Source organism: Osmerus eperlanus, chromosome 7 (assembly GCF_963692335.1).
Source record: "Osmerus eperlanus chromosome 7, fOsmEpe2.1, whole genome shotgun sequence".
NCBI classification, from domain to species: Eukaryota; Metazoa; Chordata; class Actinopteri; order Osmeriformes; family Osmeridae; genus Osmerus; species Osmerus eperlanus.
In genome coordinates, this window is record NC_085024.1 from 3,775,889 (window position 1) to 3,795,037 (window position 19,149).

General features: G+C 52.9%; 1 protein-coding gene across 1 annotated transcript; it reads right to left on the minus strand.

Annotated features, from left to right (window-relative positions):
• Positions 1–109: 109 nt before the first annotated feature.
• phactr4b (phosphatase and actin regulator 4b) lies at positions 110–18,134 on the minus strand. Its single transcript, XM_062466575.1, has 15 exons — positions 17,265–18,134; positions 15,831–16,001; positions 14,997–15,077; positions 11,976–12,310; positions 11,180–11,345; positions 9,213–9,542; positions 7,608–7,739; positions 5,601–6,129; positions 4,750–5,042; positions 3,467–3,659; positions 2,874–2,929; positions 2,491–2,552; positions 2,138–2,275; positions 1,912–1,988; positions 110–1,704 (listed from the first exon to the last, which is right to left on the minus strand). Exons 1-15 carry the CDS (start codon positions 17,320–17,322, stop codon positions 1,689–1,691), a joined length of 2,637 nt encoding a protein of 878 aa, XP_062322559.1. The 5' UTR covers positions 17,323–18,134; the 3' UTR covers positions 110–1,688.
• Between the last annotated feature and the right edge of the window lie 1,015 nt (positions 18,135–19,149).

A 19,149-nucleotide genomic window follows, 5' to 3' on the forward strand; every position in this document is an offset into this window, starting at 1 on the left:
TCACAACAGATGCCATTAGTCGGTTGAATTAAAAATCTAATGTAATTTGTTTAGTCTTATTTACAACCAATATCACAGGGGACTTGTAAAAAAGTGGATGAGATCATCGTCGTATTTGAAGTAACTTTTATTCACAGTTCTCTGAAGAAGACTTTGAACAAGAATGTGTAAGGTTTTTTAATTAGATCCGGGGGTGGCTATTTGCATGAAAAGATAAAATAAGTCAGTTTCTAAAACTCCACATTGAATTAAAAAAACAAAACTAAGTAATACAGAAAAGGCGCACTTTAGTATTCCCATTCTTGTAGTGTTCAACCATACACGGATATTTTGTGCTTAAAAAAATAGCAACCTATAATACTTTTATTATATTTAAAATTTATTTTCAAATTATAGGAAGACGCGATATTCACAACAGTCAGTTAAATCTAAATGAATCTGTACATCATAGAACCCTGTAATCTACTGGCCTGAAAACAACGCATGATAAAACACTCCTGCCGTTAAAAATGTTGTTGCCGAAATGGCTCCCTGTCAACCGTAAAATCACTAAATGGTGTTTTTATTTTATTTTTATATGTCATAATGGTGTGATCTACTGCCACTGCACTGAGACTTTCTGCAACTTTTGCGACATAGAACTCCTAGTTATGATGCCAACAACCATAAACCTATCATTTAAAACTGCTACTCGTTGCATGGTTTGACCTATAAAGGGAAGTAGAAAAGAAGAATTAAAAAAAGTAAATAAAAAGTTTCTGCTTCAATTGCACTGGAATCTGAGTGTTGGTTCATGCAGCGAATTGCAGAAATCATTGATATGAAATACCAGCTTTCTATGTTAGGTATGGAAAACTGCTTACCAACCAGGGCAACTATCTCCTTGTTGACCTTTCTTATGACTAATTGAAGCTCAAATTATCACCCCACATTACAACCATAAATACAGGCAAGGCAAATCAAGAGCAATCACTTTTGCTGTGATCATAATTACAATATAAAAATGTTTTGTGCATTACAGAGTATTTTGTTATTAGACCTCTCCAAGTTTCATTCTAAGAAATTACATAAATCTATACACAAGTACACAAATACACAAATATCCCAGAGCAAATCCAGTCCCGGAAACGTCGACTCCTGCTCTAAGTCTTCTTATCCTTCCGCTCTCTGCAGTGTTTAGAGTCTAACATCTATTATTACTGTGTTTATTATTGTCACCACCATCATTATAACTGTTATTATTACTGTTATGTTATAACAAGGGCTAGCTGTGCCATACAGAGTAGAAGCATGGAAGAAGAAGGCAACATAGATTGAGTCGGCTAGAGCTACAAATGGAACCAAGTCCCTGAGGGATACCACAAACATCAGCCCTCCAAGTTCAGGTCCTCCGCCAGCGCTCCACTCGGTTGGCACGTGGATCCCCCTGCTGTCGGGGAGGAGTACTGCATGTGTTCCTCAGCCCACAGGCCAGCCAGGTGTGAGAGGGTGAGGGAGGAGGGGTCCTCCTGTATGGAGTCAGTCCCAGGCTCGTCCCTGATTATCTGGACAGTACATTCACAGAGATGAAAAGGCAGTCTGTTTCTGGAGCACCAAGACCCAGGTTCTCCTCCAGGGGCCTGAGTCTCAGAGGAGACTCTGCCAGCCGGCGATTTAAGTGCTTCTCTTGCCAGTGTGGAGCGTAGACACTAAGGCCGATGAAACCTAAAAAATAAAAATAAAAACACCCAAAACAAACCAAAATGTTAAACCGATTCAAATGTTTAACGTTTTGTTAATGGTGACTAAAGTAAAGGACCGTAAACACAATGTTTGTCTTATGTAGGCTGGCGTACACAGTATGGTTAAGTGCTCACGGCATGTGAAGGTCATTCAAACAGCCCTATTCACTGTGCTATTAATAGGGATCACCTTGTATATATCCTACTGTCTTCGTGGACTTCCATTTCAGAGCTCTTGAACTCATTCAGCTCCTTCCGGATGGCAGCCTGCAGAAAACAGGCGAAACAGGGTCTATGAAACGGGCAGAACTGGAAGAGACTGACCGCAGTGTCTTCCAGACAGAGAACGCACATTTCCAAGAAGGCCCAGTTGTATTCACGACAAAATGAAGACGGTCGCCATGGTGATAGGTTACCTTATCGGCAGGCGTGAGCTTGGTCCAAGGTTTGTCGGCACGGCGATCGTAGTCGTGAGCGTTCGTGACCTCCACGTACTCATGGAAACGGAGGATCTTTCTAGCTTGTAGCTCAGCTACCGTGGGCCTCTGACTCAACTAGGATGTGAAGGACACATAAGGGTTACATCATCCAGAGTGTGCTTGTGTGTGTGTGCATGAGTGTGAATATGAGTATATACAAGTGTGTCTGTGTTTATAAGTGTGTGTGCGTGTATAAATGTGTGTGTGTGTGTGTATAAATGTGTGAGTGTGTGTGCGTGTATAAATGTGTGTGTGTGTGTGTGTATAAATGTGTGTGTGTGTGTGTGTACCTTTCTGGTGAGTCTCCTCTTGATCTCTCGGACCTCTGCCTGTCTGTCTGCCGGATTCTTGGCTAGAAAAACGCAAACAGTCTCACTATTAATTGTTGGAAATTAAAGAGTACATCACTGCTGTCCTTAATCTTTTTATAATCCAGGTTGTTAAGAAGTGGCCTGAGGCTGGTGGAATTTGGCCTAATTTATATAAATAACAATAATCCTCTGAGTGAGAGGAGAAGACCAACAGAGGTTTAGAAAGGGTTAGGTAAAACCTAGACAGAGGGAAGTACAGCAGGGTAGAGTTGAGTAGAAGAAGGGAGGAAGGAAAGGAGGAAGGAACGGAGGAAGGGAGGGAGGGTGGGTGGGAGGGAGGGTGGGAGGGAGGGAGGGCTTACGTTGAAGGATGTTCCTCTGCTCCAGCTCCTCAGCTGTGGGTCGCTGGCTGAGTCGCCTGGAGGATAAGACATGGATTAGTATGATCATCCTCATCCTCACCACATCATCCTTATCCTCACATCATCATCATCATCATCCACATCCTCATCCTCACACCATCGTCATCATCCTCACCACATCCTCACACCATCGTCATCATCCTCACCACATCCTCATCCTCACATCATCCTCACATCATCATCCTCATCACATCATCCTCATCCTCACATCATCCTCATCATCCTCACCACATCATCCTCACCACATCCTCATCCTCACATCATCCTCATCATCCTCACCACATCATCCTCACCACATCCTCATCCTCACATCATCCTCCTCATCCTCACCACATCATCCTCATCATCCTCACCACATCCTCATCCTCACATCATCCTCCTCATCCTCACCACATCATCCTCATCATCCTCATCTCCACCTCCCTCCCCAGGAATGAAGGACCAGCTCCAAAAGTCTTCCTCCATTCCCTTCTTCCCCAACACGGACATAATACGACCACACGCGTGTCAGCTTCCATCTGTACGTCCCACACCTGGTCAGCGCTGAGCCGATCTGAGTCCGGATGGCCTCCCACTGCTCCCTGCTCTGCCAGGTCAGACCGGTCTGCCCTGGGGGGAGATCGGAGCGCGTCCGCCTCTCCTGGAGCTGCCTCTCTGGGGCGCAGGGCCGGCTGCTCAGCTTCAGGGCCAGGGTGTCCTTCCTCTTCACTCTGCTGGCCAGCGCACCTGAACACAGACCACACACAGGGTCAGGTGTAGTACAGACCACACACAGGGTCAGGTGTAGTATAGACCACACACACAGGGTCAGGTGTAGTACAGACCACACACAGGGTCAGGTGTAGTATAGACCACACACAGGGTCAGGTGTAGTATAGACCACACACAGGGTCAGGTGTAGTACAGACCACACACACAGGGTCAGGTGTAGTATAGACCACACACACAGGGTCAGGTGTAGTACAGACCACACACAGGGTCAGGTGTAGTATAGACCACACACAGGGTCAGGTGTAGTATAAACCACACACACAGGGTCAGGTGTAGTATAGACCACACACACAGGGTCAGGTGTAGTACAGACCACACACACAGGGTCAGGTGTAGTACAGACCACACACACAGGGTCAGGTGTAGTATAGACCACACACACAGGGTCAGGTGTAGTATAGACCACACACAGGGTCAGGTGTAGTATAGACCACACACAGGGTCAGGTGTAGTATAGACCACACACAGGGTCAGGTGTAGTACAGACCACACACACAGGGTCAGGTGTAGTATAGACCACACACAGGGTCAGGTGTAGTACAGACCATACACACAGGGTCAGGTGTAGTATAGACCACACACACAGGGTCAGGTGTAGTATAGACCACACACAGGGTCAGGTGTAGTATAGACCACACACAGGGTCAGGTGTAGTATAGACCATACACAGGGTCAGGTGTAGTACAGACCACACACAGGGTCAGGTGTAGTATAGACCACACACACAGGGTCAGGTGTAGTATAGACCACACACAGGGTTAGGTGTAGTATAGACCACACACACAGGGTCAGGTGTAGTATAGACCACACACAGGGTCAGGTGTAGTATAGACCACACACACAGGGTCAGGTGTAGTATAGACCACACACAGGGTCAGGTGTAGTATAGACCACACACAGGGTCAGGTGTAGTATAGACCACACACACAGGGTCAGGTGTAGTATAGACCACACACACAGGGTCAGGGTCAGGGTACAGGTGTAGAACACACACTAACACACACCCTGTTCACTTCCAGATGCCCTCTCACTGAACACGACTTACTAGGAGGCGGCTCGTCCTCTTCATCCTCATCATCCTCCTCCTCATCTTTATAGAGCACCGGCCCATCCGAGTCACTGTCCTCCTCGTGCATGTCCCGCTCTTCCTCCTCCTCCTCATCCTCCTCCTCCTCCTCCTCCTCGCTGCTGTTGGGTCCCTCCGGGATCACGCTGATGTTGGGCTCTCCCACAATGCACCTGCGGCTGCGTGGCTCTAGCTCCGGCTGGGGGATCTCCCCTTCGTACTCGTCATCCTCCTCGTCATCCTCCTCCTCCTCCGAGTAGTCGTCCTCGGCCCTGAGGGAGAGAGGGAGGGCGGTCGGGATGGAGGGAGGTCAGGGGAAACATGGAGGGAGTATCTGGGATACCCCTGCAGATCCTGCAGGGTCAACTTGCTTGTGACGTGCTTATGGTCATCACAATCAGCAAATCTTGCCTTGTTATCTAGTCATGTGTTCTGTCTTGTTAGCCACGCATTGTGTTCCTGCTGAGACCCACTATGTTCTGATGACGGTGAATGATGTGGTAACCGCCTGCCTATAATAATGAACCTCTACTGGTTGTGTGTTATCTTGCTTTTCTCTATTCACCATGAACACCTCCCTTCTGACCTTCATGCCTCAGAGAAGCTTTGCTAGTTCCGCTGTGTGTCAGAATTAGCCATTATTATGTTAAACTCTCTCTCCAATCTGCCGATTACTTAGCCCGTAAAAACCCAGAACCCTACAGAACAGCCAAAACATTCCTGAAGAGATCAACTTTCCTTCATCACAGTGTCAAATCTGTCCGATTAGTCTAGCTAGCCTCGACCTCACTGCATACATGTTGGAAGCGTTTCCCAGCGGCAGGACTCACAGTTTGAGGGGCTGGATGCTCACAGCCAATGGCCGGCCCCGGTCTCCCTGGTACTCGGGCGGAGTGTCAAAGAGCAGGGTGTGAGCGCGCTGGGCCCCGTCTGGGTGGGGCTGGGCCGGGCCGGGGCTGGACAGGGCCCTCTGGATCATGATGTGGAGGGGGATGGGCGCGGGCCGCTGGTGGGGCTCGTTGGTGGGGCTGGGGGGGTCAAAGAGCATGGGCTGGGGGAGAGGGTGGGGGTAGGAGTGCTGGTGGATGAGGTGGTGGGTGTGGAGGTGCTGGCGGGGGGGGGACGGGGGGATGTGGGTGGGCAGGGGCGGGGACGGAGGGGGCGGGGGCAGCTGGAAGCCCAGCAGGGGGCGGCTGTGGTCCTCGGGAGACAGCAGGGAGGAGGGGGACGCCGGCTGGGGGACGCCGCTGGTGTCCTCGGTGATGCGCTTGGTGACGGGCGTGGTTCTCTTAGGGGGCATTGGAGGGGAGGGTTTGAAGGGAACCAGGCTAGCGGCCCCACCGGTCTGCGACAGTTCTGCTGTGGAGGAGAAGATCATATTAGTCAACTACCACACAGACCAACACAAACACACGGATATGTCTGTGAGCGACTGTAATGTTAGCATCATGTACAGCTGAACACGGCTGGAGCGGTCAAATCTAGGTTTGTTCGGTCAAATCTAGATTCAGCCAGGTTTCAGCTGTAGAACAGGAAAGAGTGGCATGCCTTTAATAGCTACCCGCCATACCGTACAAGCCCATAGGACATGAGTGTGTACACATGACCAGATACATTCAATCCCAGATCACTTGACCGAGTTCACATGAATGCATACATACACAATCCCAGGTCATGTGACCGGGCCATATGAATGCATACATACACAAACCCAGGTCACGTGACTGGGCCCATATGAATGCATAGCCTACCAGGCATTGCATAACAGACCAGTGCCCCTGGCACGCAAGTATGCTCTGCATAGGCAGCCCCTCTCTCTCACTCTCTGTCTCTCTCTGTCTCTCTCTCTCTCTCTCTCTCTCTCTCTCTCTCTCTCTCTCTCTCTCTCTCTCTCTCTCTCTCTCTCTCTCTCTCTCTCTCTCTCTCTCTCTCTCTCACACACACACACACACACACACACACACACACACACACACACACACACACACCAGTAGCCAGAAGCATGTCAGCACAGCATCTCAGCGCCGGATGCAGAGTGTTCTAGAACGTGTCTGGTGTCTGCGACCAGCTGATGACAGGATGGAATCTCTTCGTGACTGCATGCACACTCCCAGATCCGTTAGCTGGATGGGGGGCGGGGGTGGGTGGGAGGGTGTCTGACGTGACAAGTAAAGACAGAGAAGCATGGTGAAGGGGGGGAACAGGGGGCGCGGCTGTGTCATAGCTTCTGCTGCTGACCGACTGACCGCCTGGCTTGAAGCGTGCAATAGACTGGATTGAATTGGATTATGACTTCCTCTCCAAACAGAGTCAAGCCCTTTATCCAGACCCCCACCCCCCAACGCCCGCCCACCCAGCCCACCCAGCCCCCCCCACCAGAGCAGATGTTGTGTGGATTAGTCTGCATGGGCCAGCCAAGCCAACCCATCCTGGCAGACTCTCTGTCATCCCCATGCCACAAGGTGCTAGTACACTATTACAGTGTACAGCTGGACATGCACACACACCATGTACACTCATGTTTACATATTCACACACACACGTGTCTGTACACCCAGCCACACACACATGCATGTGTACGCATGCACACACACACACACACAATCTCATATAAAGCCTATGGTGCTCGTTGTGGGCATGCAGCCTGTGGATGAAGGTCCCCTCCGGTGGACAGCCGGACACACAGCAAGACCCCCGGTCCAGCACTGCTTCAGGGCGGGGCCAAAACCCCCGGAACGGAGGGGGGAGGGAGGGGGGGGGGGGGCGGCGAGGGGGGGGGGGGCATTCCACAGACAGGCTCCCAGGGCCAGGGCGATGCCAGCGGGGCATCGTGTTACCTGAGCGCAGGCCTCCGGGCCGCCGGCACAGGTAGACTGGCAGGGACAGGTAGACGTCATAGTCGCCCTCTCTCTTCCAGCAGGACCAGTAGAGGGGCAGCTGGCTGCTGTCTGCCCCCTGGAGGGTGGAGGCTTGGGGGGGGGGAGGGGAAGCCGTCAGGTGCTCAACACAGTTTAATGGGACTTGCAGTGCCTTATGGGACTTGTAGTACCTTACGGGACTTGTAGTGCCAGCCTAGGTATTCCTTCCAGCTGTGTCCACTTCTTATAAGACACTAGCTTCGGTCTACATGGTCGAAGAATTTCAGGACCGGAATACATGATTTTCTTTCATACCAAAACATTTCAATGGTTTCAATTATCTGTGAAAAAATCCTTGAATTTCCCGACACAGTGGCTTCAATACCACATCAAGTCATAGTAGGGCATCAGTGACAAGCCAAGGCACCACCCTCCTGCCCACCGTGCTACACAGGCACGCAGGTTAGAAAGAGGCGCATTAAAAACGCGCCCCAAAAGTTAACAGCCTATCACAGGCACTAACGAGGGCTGGCGGACAGCAGGCGGCATTGCCAGGGGAATAAATACCAACACCCCCGGGGAGAGAAGCCTCCAGAACAACAACAACAACCGCCTCGACCGCGACCACTGGCGTCGTGGCAGCAGCGCGCGCCCGAGCAGAAACACGCCGCCAGAGAGGAGAGCTCCTGGGAGAGCGGGCGCGGAGGAGAGAAGCTGCTTCTAAAATAGTCCTGTCTTATTAAGCAATCAGCTGGGGAACAGCTGCACGAGCTGGAGATAACATCATTATCAGGAGGAGAGAGACAGACAGAGAGATGGAGAGAGAGAGACAGACAGAGAGATGGAGAGAGAGAGCTGTAGGATAACGTCATAAACAGGAAGAGAGAGAGACAGAGAGATGGAGAGAGACAGAGAGAGAGAGAGACAGAGAGAGAGAGAGAGAGAGAGAGAGAGAGAGACAGAGAGAGAGAGAGACAGACGGACGGAGAGAGAGAGAGAGAGAGACAGAGAGAGAGAGACAGACGGAGAGAGAGAGAGACAGAGAGAGAGAGAGACAGACGGACGGAGAGAGGGAGAGAGACAAAGAGACAGAGAGAGCGAGACAGAGAAGGAAAGAGAGAGAGGAAAAGAGAGACAGAGAGAAAGCAGGTGCCAGACAGAAGTGAGAGATAGTTCCTCTGTGTGGGGGGGATATGATACATGTTGTTCTTTCCAGAAGCACCCATGTAGTACGCGGAAAGAGCCTTACACGTGGGCGCTGAGCTGCGAGCACACACACATGTGAACATAGCATTTCCTGTGCCAGATTAGTGTCCCAAGTGATGGGAACCCAACAAGCCTGGCAGTGAGGGTGTGAGGGTGTGAGTGTGTGACTGAGTGAGCGTGTGTGTGACTATGTGAGTGTGTTAGTGTGTGAGTGTATAAGTGTGTGACTGCGTGAGGGTGTGAGTGATGCTGACAGTGCGGGTGAACTGCACATGCTCACAACCGGTCTGTGTGTCCCCCCCCCCCCCCCCCCCCCCCCCCCCGACACCCACAGACTAAGTAGGCCATCCAATAGGAGCAGCCGCTCCCGCTACTCACCCAACATGGCCGCCGCCGCCGCGCTCCTGTTGGCCGGCTTGGGAGGGGGGAGGGGCGGCTGCTTGGCGTGGTGGGGGGCGGGGCTGGCCGCCAGGGACACGACGGCCGAGGACTGGGGGCTGGCGCCGGCCGAGGAGGCTGCCCGCGCTGGCTTGGCCACGGCGGAGGAGGAGGGGGAGGGGTAGGTGGGCGTGAGGTGGTTGGGCGAGGTGCCGCCCGGGTCGGGGGCGGAGCTCACCAGCCACTTGGGGGGCATGACGGGCTGCTTGGGGGGCAGGGGCTCGCGCAGGGTGTCGCGCACCGAGTCCGGGTCGAAGTGGCCGTCCGACTCTGAGGAAGTGAGAGAGAGAGAGAGAGAGAGAGAGAGAGAGAGAGAGAGAGAGAGAGAGAGAGAGAGAGAGAGAGAGAGAGAGAAAGGTCAAAAAACACACAGAGCAGGAAGGAAGGGTGAGGGGGTGGGTGACCATGGTTACCATCCAGCAACCGCAAGGAAGTCGAGCCTGCGCGGGTCTAATTATGTCACAAGACATCACACGACCACAAGGGTGCAGATGAAGAGGAGCTGACGTCTGCTTCCGAGCGCTCAAAACCATCAACTAACACTGCTGCTGCTGATGATGATGCTGCTGCTGATGATGCTGCTGATGATGCTGCTGATGATGATGATGCTGATGATGATGCTGCTGATGATGCTGCTGATGATGATGATGCTGATGCTGCTGATGATGATGCTGATGATGATGATGCTGATGATGATGCTGCTGATGATGCTGCTGATGATGATGCTGATGATGATGATGATGCTGCTGATGATGATTCAGGGGAGACGCACGCCTGCTCGCCGCCAAACTTTTAGTTATTGAACGACAGCGAGGGAGACAGAGATGGCTTCTTCGTTACGTGACGCACCTCCATTAAACTATAAATGTTTCAGTCTCAGCGTGAAGCTCTGGATTGTTTGAGATTTACACTATCAGGGGATCAGCTGTGAAAGTAAACAGAGCACGCGGCGGTAATTACCCCCCCCACCCCCACCCCGCACGTCCCCTCCTCCTCTTGCCTCCGGCACTCCCACGCCATTCCTCAAAGCAGATGTTTTAAGTTCCGTTTTTTTAATTTACTTACAAAGTTCTTTTATCGCGGCGATGACACACACCCGCCCGAGAGGAAGTAGGACAGAGGAAGTGGAGGAAGGTAGGGAGGGAGGGGGGAGGGAGGGGGAGACATTAAAAGCAGGGTGCTGGAGAAGAGGCAGAGAAAGAGGAAGAGAGAGCAGTAATGCACTGCCCAGTAAGATCTGAGAGCAGGTGGAAAACAGTCTTCTCTTTCCAGAGTTAAGGGTTTAAGTGGCATCAATTATCTTAGCTCTTCAGCGCAGTTATGGTTGAGCTGACAGTATTAGCTTTAAGAGGGCAGTAACAGCTGCACTAATGGTGCCGCATTCATTAGGAGAGGAAGAAGGAAGAGGAGAGAGAGAGAGAGAGAGAGAGAGAGAGAAGAAGGAGCTATACTCTCCTGAAACAGAAAGAAAGAGGGAGGGAGAAAGAGAGAAAGAGGCATAGAGAGAAAGACAGACAGAAAGAGAGAGAAAGAGAGAGACAGGAAGAGAGAGAGACAGAGAGAGACAGAAAGAGAGAGAGACATAAAGAGGCAGAGAGAAAGAGAGAGACAGAGACAGAGACTCCTGTTCCGGAATAAGAAGCAGAGCTGGAGCAGGGCTCAGGGGAGAAGACAGGATCTATCTGTCTATATCTGACTGGGATGACAGGGGGATGAGGAGGAGAGGAAGAGAGGGGGAGGACACTCAAGGATGCACTAGAAGGACTAGAAGAGAGATCTCCCATCAGCTGAACACATAACGGACTCCAGACCTGAAACTGCCGGGCAGACTGCCCCCACAGAGAGAGGGGGAGAGAGGCAGAGGGCAGTAAGGAGGAAGAGAGGGAGGAAGGTTGTCGCTGGCTCACCTCGGCGCGCCCGGCCCTCCTCCGCAGACGCGTGACGAGGGAGGGTAGGCTTCCACTCGGCCTCCGCGGGCCGCGACCTCCGGCCGTCCTCAGACGGAGCTTTCTGCAGCCCGGGCCTCCGCTCCCCCTCGGCGTGGAGTCTGCCTCCGCGCCGCCCCTCCTCTGCCTGGCTCCGCCCCTGGGTCTGCCCCCGCCCCTGGCCCTCCATTTGGCCCCGCCCCTGGTTCTGGCCCCGCCCCTGGCCCTCTGTCTGGCCCCGCCCCTGAGTCTGGCCCCACCCCTGCTCCTCCACCTGACCCCACCCCTGGGTCTGGCCCCGCCCCTGCTCCTCCGCCTGACCCCTCCCCTGGGTCTGGCCCCGGCCCTGCTCCTCCGCCTGACCCCTCCCCTGGGTCTGGCCCCGCCCCTGCTCCTCCGCCTGACCCCTCCCCTGGGTCTGGCCCCACCCCTGGTCCTCCACCTGACCCCTCCCCTGGGTCTGGCCCCGCCCCTGCTCCTCCGCCTGACCCCTCCCCTGGGTCTGGCCCCACCCCTGCTCCTCCACCTGACCCCTCCCCTGGGTCTGGCCCCGCCCCTGCTCCTCCGCCTGACCCCTCCCCTGGGTCTGGCCCCACCCCTGCTCCTCCACCTGACCCCTCCCCTGGGTCTGGCCCCGCCCCTGCTCCTCCGCCTGACCCCACCCCTGGGTCTGGCCCCGCCCCTGCTCCTCCGCCTGACCCCTCCCCTGGGTCTGGCCACGCCCCTGCTCCTCCGCCTGACCCCACCCCTGGGTCTGGCCCCGCCCCTGGTCCTCCACCTGGCCCCGCCCCTGCCCCTGCCAGGCCATGTTAGGCTTCCAGTCTGCTTCCCCCTGGGGTCTGGGCCCCTGGAGGCCGCCCCCTCTGGGTCCCGAGGCCCCACGACGGTCTCCTTCTGATGGGTATCGCCCCCTCCGGTCCTCTGGCTGGGGAAGCCAGGATGGATTCATCCTGAAGTCTGAGTCTGGTCTACCCTGGTCCACTTGCCCTCTGCCTCCCCCTCCACCAACCCCACCTCCTCCTCCACTCCCCCCTCCTCCCCCACCTCCTCCGACAGGCAGGGTGTGGCCGTTCTTCACGTAGGGCTGCTTGGGGCTCGGTGCCTCCTCGGCTTCTGTCACAAACAAGGAGACACCGGATGAGACACCGCGGCACACAGCACAGCAGGACACGCATGTGGGAGAAGATCTATAAACAAACACCGCTTTGAGTCATCACAAAACAGGAAGTCATCAGGATGTGTTCGCATGCCTCATCTGCGGTTTTAGATCGGGAGGTTAAGGAGCTGGGCTGAGTGTTGCAGTGTGCTGGAATACATTCCCTGTGCTCTGCGTCATGGCTGGGATCTGCCTGGCTGGCATGGTAAGGATGTGAGGGATGTGAGATGTGAGGGATGTCAGGGATGTGAGGGATGTGAGATGTGAGGGATGTGAGAGGTGTGAGATGTGAGGGATATGAGATTTGAGGGATGTGAGATGTGAAGGATGTGAGATGTGAGGGATGTGAGATGTGAGCGATGTGGGATGTGAGGGATGTGAGCGATGTGGGATGTAAGGGATGTGAGATGTGAGGGATGTGAGGGATATGAGATGTGAGGGAAGTGGGATGTGTGGGATGTGAGATGTGAGGGATGTGGGATGTGTGGGATGTTGGTGTGGTATTGCTGCACCAGTCCACACTTGACCACACTTGACCGGTGGGGATCTCATTCTATTATGACTGTAACTGTTAGCTGCTCCTGGCATTCTCTAATCCCTGCTCTCCTCTCTCTGTCCCCCCCCACACACATCCCTTGTGGTGTGGGGGGTTTGAGTTGTCAGCACCTGCCTGGTCGTCGGTCAGCCAACGCTGGACCTGGTCGCGAGTCTCCCGGTCCTGTCCTACATCTATAAAGTTGAATAATGGATTTTGGTGTTTTAAAAACCCATCGACACTGTATGACTATGTTTAGCCTGTGTTCTGCTCCTCTCTCCCACCAACCGTCTCTGGAGGAGGGGATCCCTCTCTGAATTGCTCCTCCCAAGGTTTCTTCAATTTTTTTTCCGTCTTCCTTGAGGGTTTAGGTTGGTTGAGGGGCAGTTCTATGGGCATATGTGAAGCCCTCTGTGACATGCTTGCGTGTAAAAAGGGCTATACAAATACATTTGATTTGATTTGATGTGAGTGATGTGAGATGTGTGAGATGTGAGATGTGAGGAATGTGAGGTATGTGAGATGTGAGGGATGTGAGATGTGAGGGATGTGAGATGTGAGGGATGTGAGATGTGAGGGATGTGAGATGTGAGCGATGTGGGATGTGAGGGATGCGAGATGTGAGGGATGTGGGCGATGTGGGATGTGAGGGATGTGAGCGATGTGGGATGTGAGGGATGTGAGATGTGAGGGATGTGAGATGTGAGGGATGTGGGATGTGAGGGATGTGAGCGATGTGGGATGTGAGGGATGTGATATGTGAGGGATGTGGGATGTGAGGGATGTGGGATGTAAGATGTGAGGGATGTGAGGGATGTGAGATGTGAGGGATGTGAGATGTGAGGGATGTGGGATGTGAGGGATGTGAGCGATGTGGGATGTAAGATGTGAGGGATGTGAGGGATGTGAGATGTGAGATGTAAGGGATGCGAGATGTGAGGGATGTGGGCGATGTGGGATGTGAGGGATGTGGGCGATGTGGGATGTGAGATGTGAGCGATGTGGGATGTGAGGGATGTGAGATGTGAGCGATGTGGGATGTGAGGGATGTGAGATGTGAGGGATGTGGGATGTGAGGGATGTGGGATGTGAGGGATGTGAGATGTGAGGGATGTGAGATGTGAGGGATGTGAAGGATGTGAGCGATGTGGGATGTGAGGGATGTGAGCAATGTGGGATGTGAGGGATGTGGGATGTGAGGGATGTGAGCGATGTGAGATGTGAGGGATGTGAGCGATGTGGGATGTAAGATGTGAGGGATGTGAGATGTGAGGGATGTGAGCGATGTGGGATGTGAGGGATGTGAGCGATGTGGGATGTGAGGGATGTGAGATGTGAGGGATGAGCAGAAGAAGGTGTACTGTGTCTCAGTCTTGGGGAGGGGAAGCGAGGGCAGGGGGAAAAGGAGCTGCTCTAACTTTAATAAATAGGCCCCTGCAAGAGTAGCGCCAGCCGAGTGATTGAATACACACACACACACACACACTCACAGACACACACACACGCACACACACAGACACACACACACACGCACACACACAAAGACACACACAGACACACACACAGACACACACACACACACAGAGAAACACACGCACACACACACAGACACACACACACAGACACACACACACAGACACACACACACACACAGACACACACACACAGACACACACACAGACACACACACACACAGACACACACAGACACACACACAGACACACACAGGCACACACGCACACAGCTAGCTGCAGGGCACATTTGTTCCACTTTCCCCGGCTCCCCAGAACTGCACGTCATTTTCCTTCTAAAATATGAAGTTAATAAACTGAGAGAGTGATTATACGCCTCTGTCACAGAGCCTGTGGAATGGCAAGCTGTCAGTGCTGTGGCCTGGGCCATCTGGGCGGGTGTGATAGCTCTGCAGGGCTAGCAGGCTGCTAGCTGATGGATTCATTCGCTAGACTCTTTGATCCAAAGCGACAGACGTGGGGGTGATCTGCGACCTCTAGACCCCGCAGCCAAATTCTCTACCACTGAGCTGTACTCAAGCCCTGATGTCAAGGAGAACCACCGGGTGGAGATGGGAGAAGCTCAGGCGTCCTTACCATTCTCCTGCAGCTCCTTCAGGACCCCCTGCTCTATAAGCTCCTGCCTGGGCCGCCTCAAAGACATCTGTCTCTCCAGAACTGCCGTCAACACACAGAATTTAAGCCAGTCTGTTAAGCACCGAAATAATCATTGCTGTTTTTTTTTCTCTCTCTCTCGTCACATCACGATGAGGAGCTGCGTTTTTTTGAGTGTGTGGTATCGTGTTCTTGATGACGTGGTCAAAGTGTACGTTTACAGATCTTCAATCAGCAGGGCGTTTTTTTTGTTTTTTGTTTGTTTGTTTCTGAGAGAAACTGAGACGGTCGTCTTTTCTTCAAGGCAGATGGGACACACTGGGAGGAGTCATGAACAGGGTTTGAAATGACCTTTGACTCTTGGAGGGTCCTCTAAGCATGTCATCGTTAAACCTTTTCAAGGCTGTTTTTCTATCTTATCCAGATTTTGTTGTCATGAAATCTTATGTTTGGAATTTGAACATTTTCAAACAACAAAAAAGTAGCCAACCAAATATTCACTCCTAAAAATGATATCAAGTCCTACTTAAGTGTTACATCATGAAAAACAATAATATGGTGGGACCCTGCGAACAAAATAAAAATCTATAATGTACTATATGGGGTTCCTATGGACTTCTACAGGGTCTCAGGGTCCCTTCTCATTTCAAACCGAGGCCATGAACGACATACTGTCACACCAGGAACAGGAGAACACACACTGAAGAAGGCAGTTTGATAGAAACTGGACGTGACGACACATAGAAACAGAGATTGTTGGGGTTGGAAAAAAATCACAACATTTCCACAGGCTCCTACACAGCGACAGGAACTGACCTTCTGAAGTTTCCTTGAACTTCTCGCTGCTCTTCTTCTTCCTCCATTTCCAGGGCTTGAAGATCTTGCCCAGGGTGGAGAACTTGCCCTTGCGCTTGGTGGGAGGGGTGTCGTCCCCCATGGTGGCCCCCTCGCCCCCCGGTGTGCTGTGCTGTTGGTCGACTTCATCATCTGGAACCAAGGAGAGAACATGGAACATGTAGATAACAGAGGAGGAGCCTGAACAGACATCCACGGGTCATGTAGAGCGCCACCTCAACTGTAGCACCAAATCAACTAGTAAAATGTGTCTTCATTCTTCATCTACGAATCGCTAGACATAAAACTAATATTCAAATATTCAATAACCTCATCATCGTAGCCATTTAATTCCACTGCTGTGTGTAAACACACAGAACATATGATGCCAGGTTATATAACATAACACAACAAAGCGAACTTGAACAGTGCTAGGCCAGTGAGCAGGGATAACAGGAGCTCCATGACAGGGCTTCCACCACACTATCCCCGGCCAGCCAGCCTGACACGTCTACGACCCAGACCTCTGCCCTGGCCCAGCCCAGGGCAGAAGAGGGCCAGCCTCATTAAGTCCCTTATTATGTTTAGCCCTCGGCTCCCGGGCACAATGTGTGCTTTGGCGGGTGGAGGCGGTGGGTGGGGGGTGGGGGTGTGTGGGGGACGTTCGCGGCCTCCTCCGCAGCTTCACAGACAGCACGAGGGCCCCTGGCTGGCCCCCGTCCATAGCTTCCCACAGTCAAGTGCTCACATTCCTGGCCCGCAGGGAGACCAGTGGTGCTGGGGAGAAAGGTCTTATCAGCGCTGTCAACGGCCTGCTCACAAGCACCCATGGGCCGGGTCATGCAGCAGAGGGATGAATACCTCCTGATTACCCCCTCCCCTCCCTGACACAGCGGCGGGCCACCCCAACCAATTATAAAGAAAAAATAGGGCGATTGGCTCTGAATTCTGCCTGGACGGGGAAGAAGGAGTCTTTTGTCGGGGTGGCAGGTCCGGGGCTGGGTGATTGACAGGTTGAGCGACAGGCTGCTGAGCTCCCTGGAAGCCAGCCTGGGACTCTTGCTTACGCACGCCAGATACTCAAAGTCAGAGGGCTTCGCGGCTCTGTAGACAAAATATTTATCGGAAGAGAGAAAAGACTCGGGCGGAGAAACGAACCGGCCACCACAAACACAGGATGTCCTGGCGACAACATTGGCAACGCAAGTAGGTTCCCAAGAAAGCCCGACGACCTAGTGTCCAAAACCTGCCCAATTATTCCCTCCCAGGGTGACTAGTTACAGATACAGATACAGAGACAAAGTACCAGGAGGAACGGTAAAGAGCACTCAAGGAGGAGACAGAGATTGGAGAGCGGAATGTGAAGGAAAGCAGAGGGGCTACAGCGTAGATCTAGAGCAGCTAGATCATATCTACCTGAGTAGGGCCTTGGGCTCCAGCTGCCTTGGTAGTGGGACTTGAGGCAGCATGCCATGAGGGTGCGAGGAGCGCTCAGCAACGCCCACCCCCCCCTCCAAACTCTCCCGACCCCAGCAGATCCCACCGGCTGAAAGGCTTTTAGTTCCCCTCCTCCTCTCCTTCCTTCTAGGGTGGGCTTGCTTGACAGACCCCCAAAGGGTTGACCTTGGCCCTCCCAGCCCACAGCAGAGGCAGGCACCGAGGGGTTAACGGCACGGGTCGCAGCCTCACCGCACTAATGCACGTCGTCCAGACTCCCCCGGGGACACACAAACCAGCAGGGCTGAGCAGGCGGACATGACATGCAGAGTCTGCGCTTCGACGCCCCGGTGCTGTACGGGCCCCTCAGATCCCTGGTTCTCACAACAGGGCTTTAGCAGGGCAGCCTGAGTCTATCGGTGGTCTGTCAGGGGCAAGGTGCCGCTCCGCCGAAGCCTCTGGAGCAGGATAAGTCCTGTCAGAGCCAGGCTAACACGCTCCGGAAGCACGTTGAGGACGTAGACGCCAGCCAAGATGCTAGTTCACCCCACACAGCTGGAGAGAGCCAAGATGCTAGTTCACCCCACACAGCTGGAGAGAGCCAAGATGCTAGTTCACCCCACACAGCTGGAGGGTGACCTCGTCCTGGAGTCTGGCGGAAAGGTTGCTGTGGTTAAATCCCATTTGTTTGCGTGGCGGGTGACTAGGAACGGGACGTCCAGTAACCCGGGCGAGCGGATAAAGACAAAGGCGGTAGTTCCATCTCAAAGAAGTGGTGCGGCCTGACGGAGGAAACACTCCGGCTGCTCTCCTGTCCGTCTGAGGGGAACGGAGAGGAGGGGAGTGAGAGGGTACTTGGGAGCGGAGTGACTCGGACACACACAGAGAGAGAGAGAGAGAGAGAGAGAGAGAGAGAGAGAGCTACAGCCAGAACTAGAGAGAGGCTGGGGGTGGGGGTTGGTGTGTGTGTGTGGGGGGGGGGGGGGGGGAGAGCTGGGAAACATAGAGAGGAAATGGCACTCCACCCAGATCCTAACTGTGACAGAGAACAAAGACAACCTTGGGCCCTCACACTCAACAACACAGGCAGCACACTGGACTGGCCGCGGACACTGGAAACAAACTTTGTTCCAGGCCACAGGCTGTAGAAACCAGTACGCCACACATTACAGTCTGAACAATCCACTACCTCTGACTCATCAGTCTGTTAACCCGGCAACTCATTACACCACTAACTCCGACCCACTAACTTGTCACAGTGCTAACTCGTCAGCTAACTCCTATCTATCAACTAACTCAATACGCTGCTAACTTATCACACCGCTAACTCATTACGCTGCTAACTTATCACAACACTAACTCAATACCCTGCTAACTTATCACAACACTAACTCAATACGCTGCTAACTTATCACAACAGTAACTCAATACGCTGCTAACCTGAACACACCGCTAACTTATCACAAGACTAACTCAATACTCTGCTAACCTGAACACACCGCTAACTTATCACAACACTAACTTAATACGCTGCTAACCTGTCAAAAGATAACTGAACACACTGCTCAAGTATCACAGCTTCTTTTGTCGCACCACTAACTCCTCACACTGCTAAATTGTCACACTGCTAACTTGGCAGCCGTTAACTCATCACAACTCTTACTTGTCACACCGCTAACTTGTCACATGGCTAACTTTTCACACAGGTAACTCGGCAACTGCTAACTCATCACAACCACAAATTCCTCAAAATGCTAACTCCTCACACCGCCAAATTGTGACACCACTAACTCTTTACAACGCTAACTCGGCTACAGCTAACTCTTTACAACGCTAACTCGGCTACAGCTAACTCTTTACAACG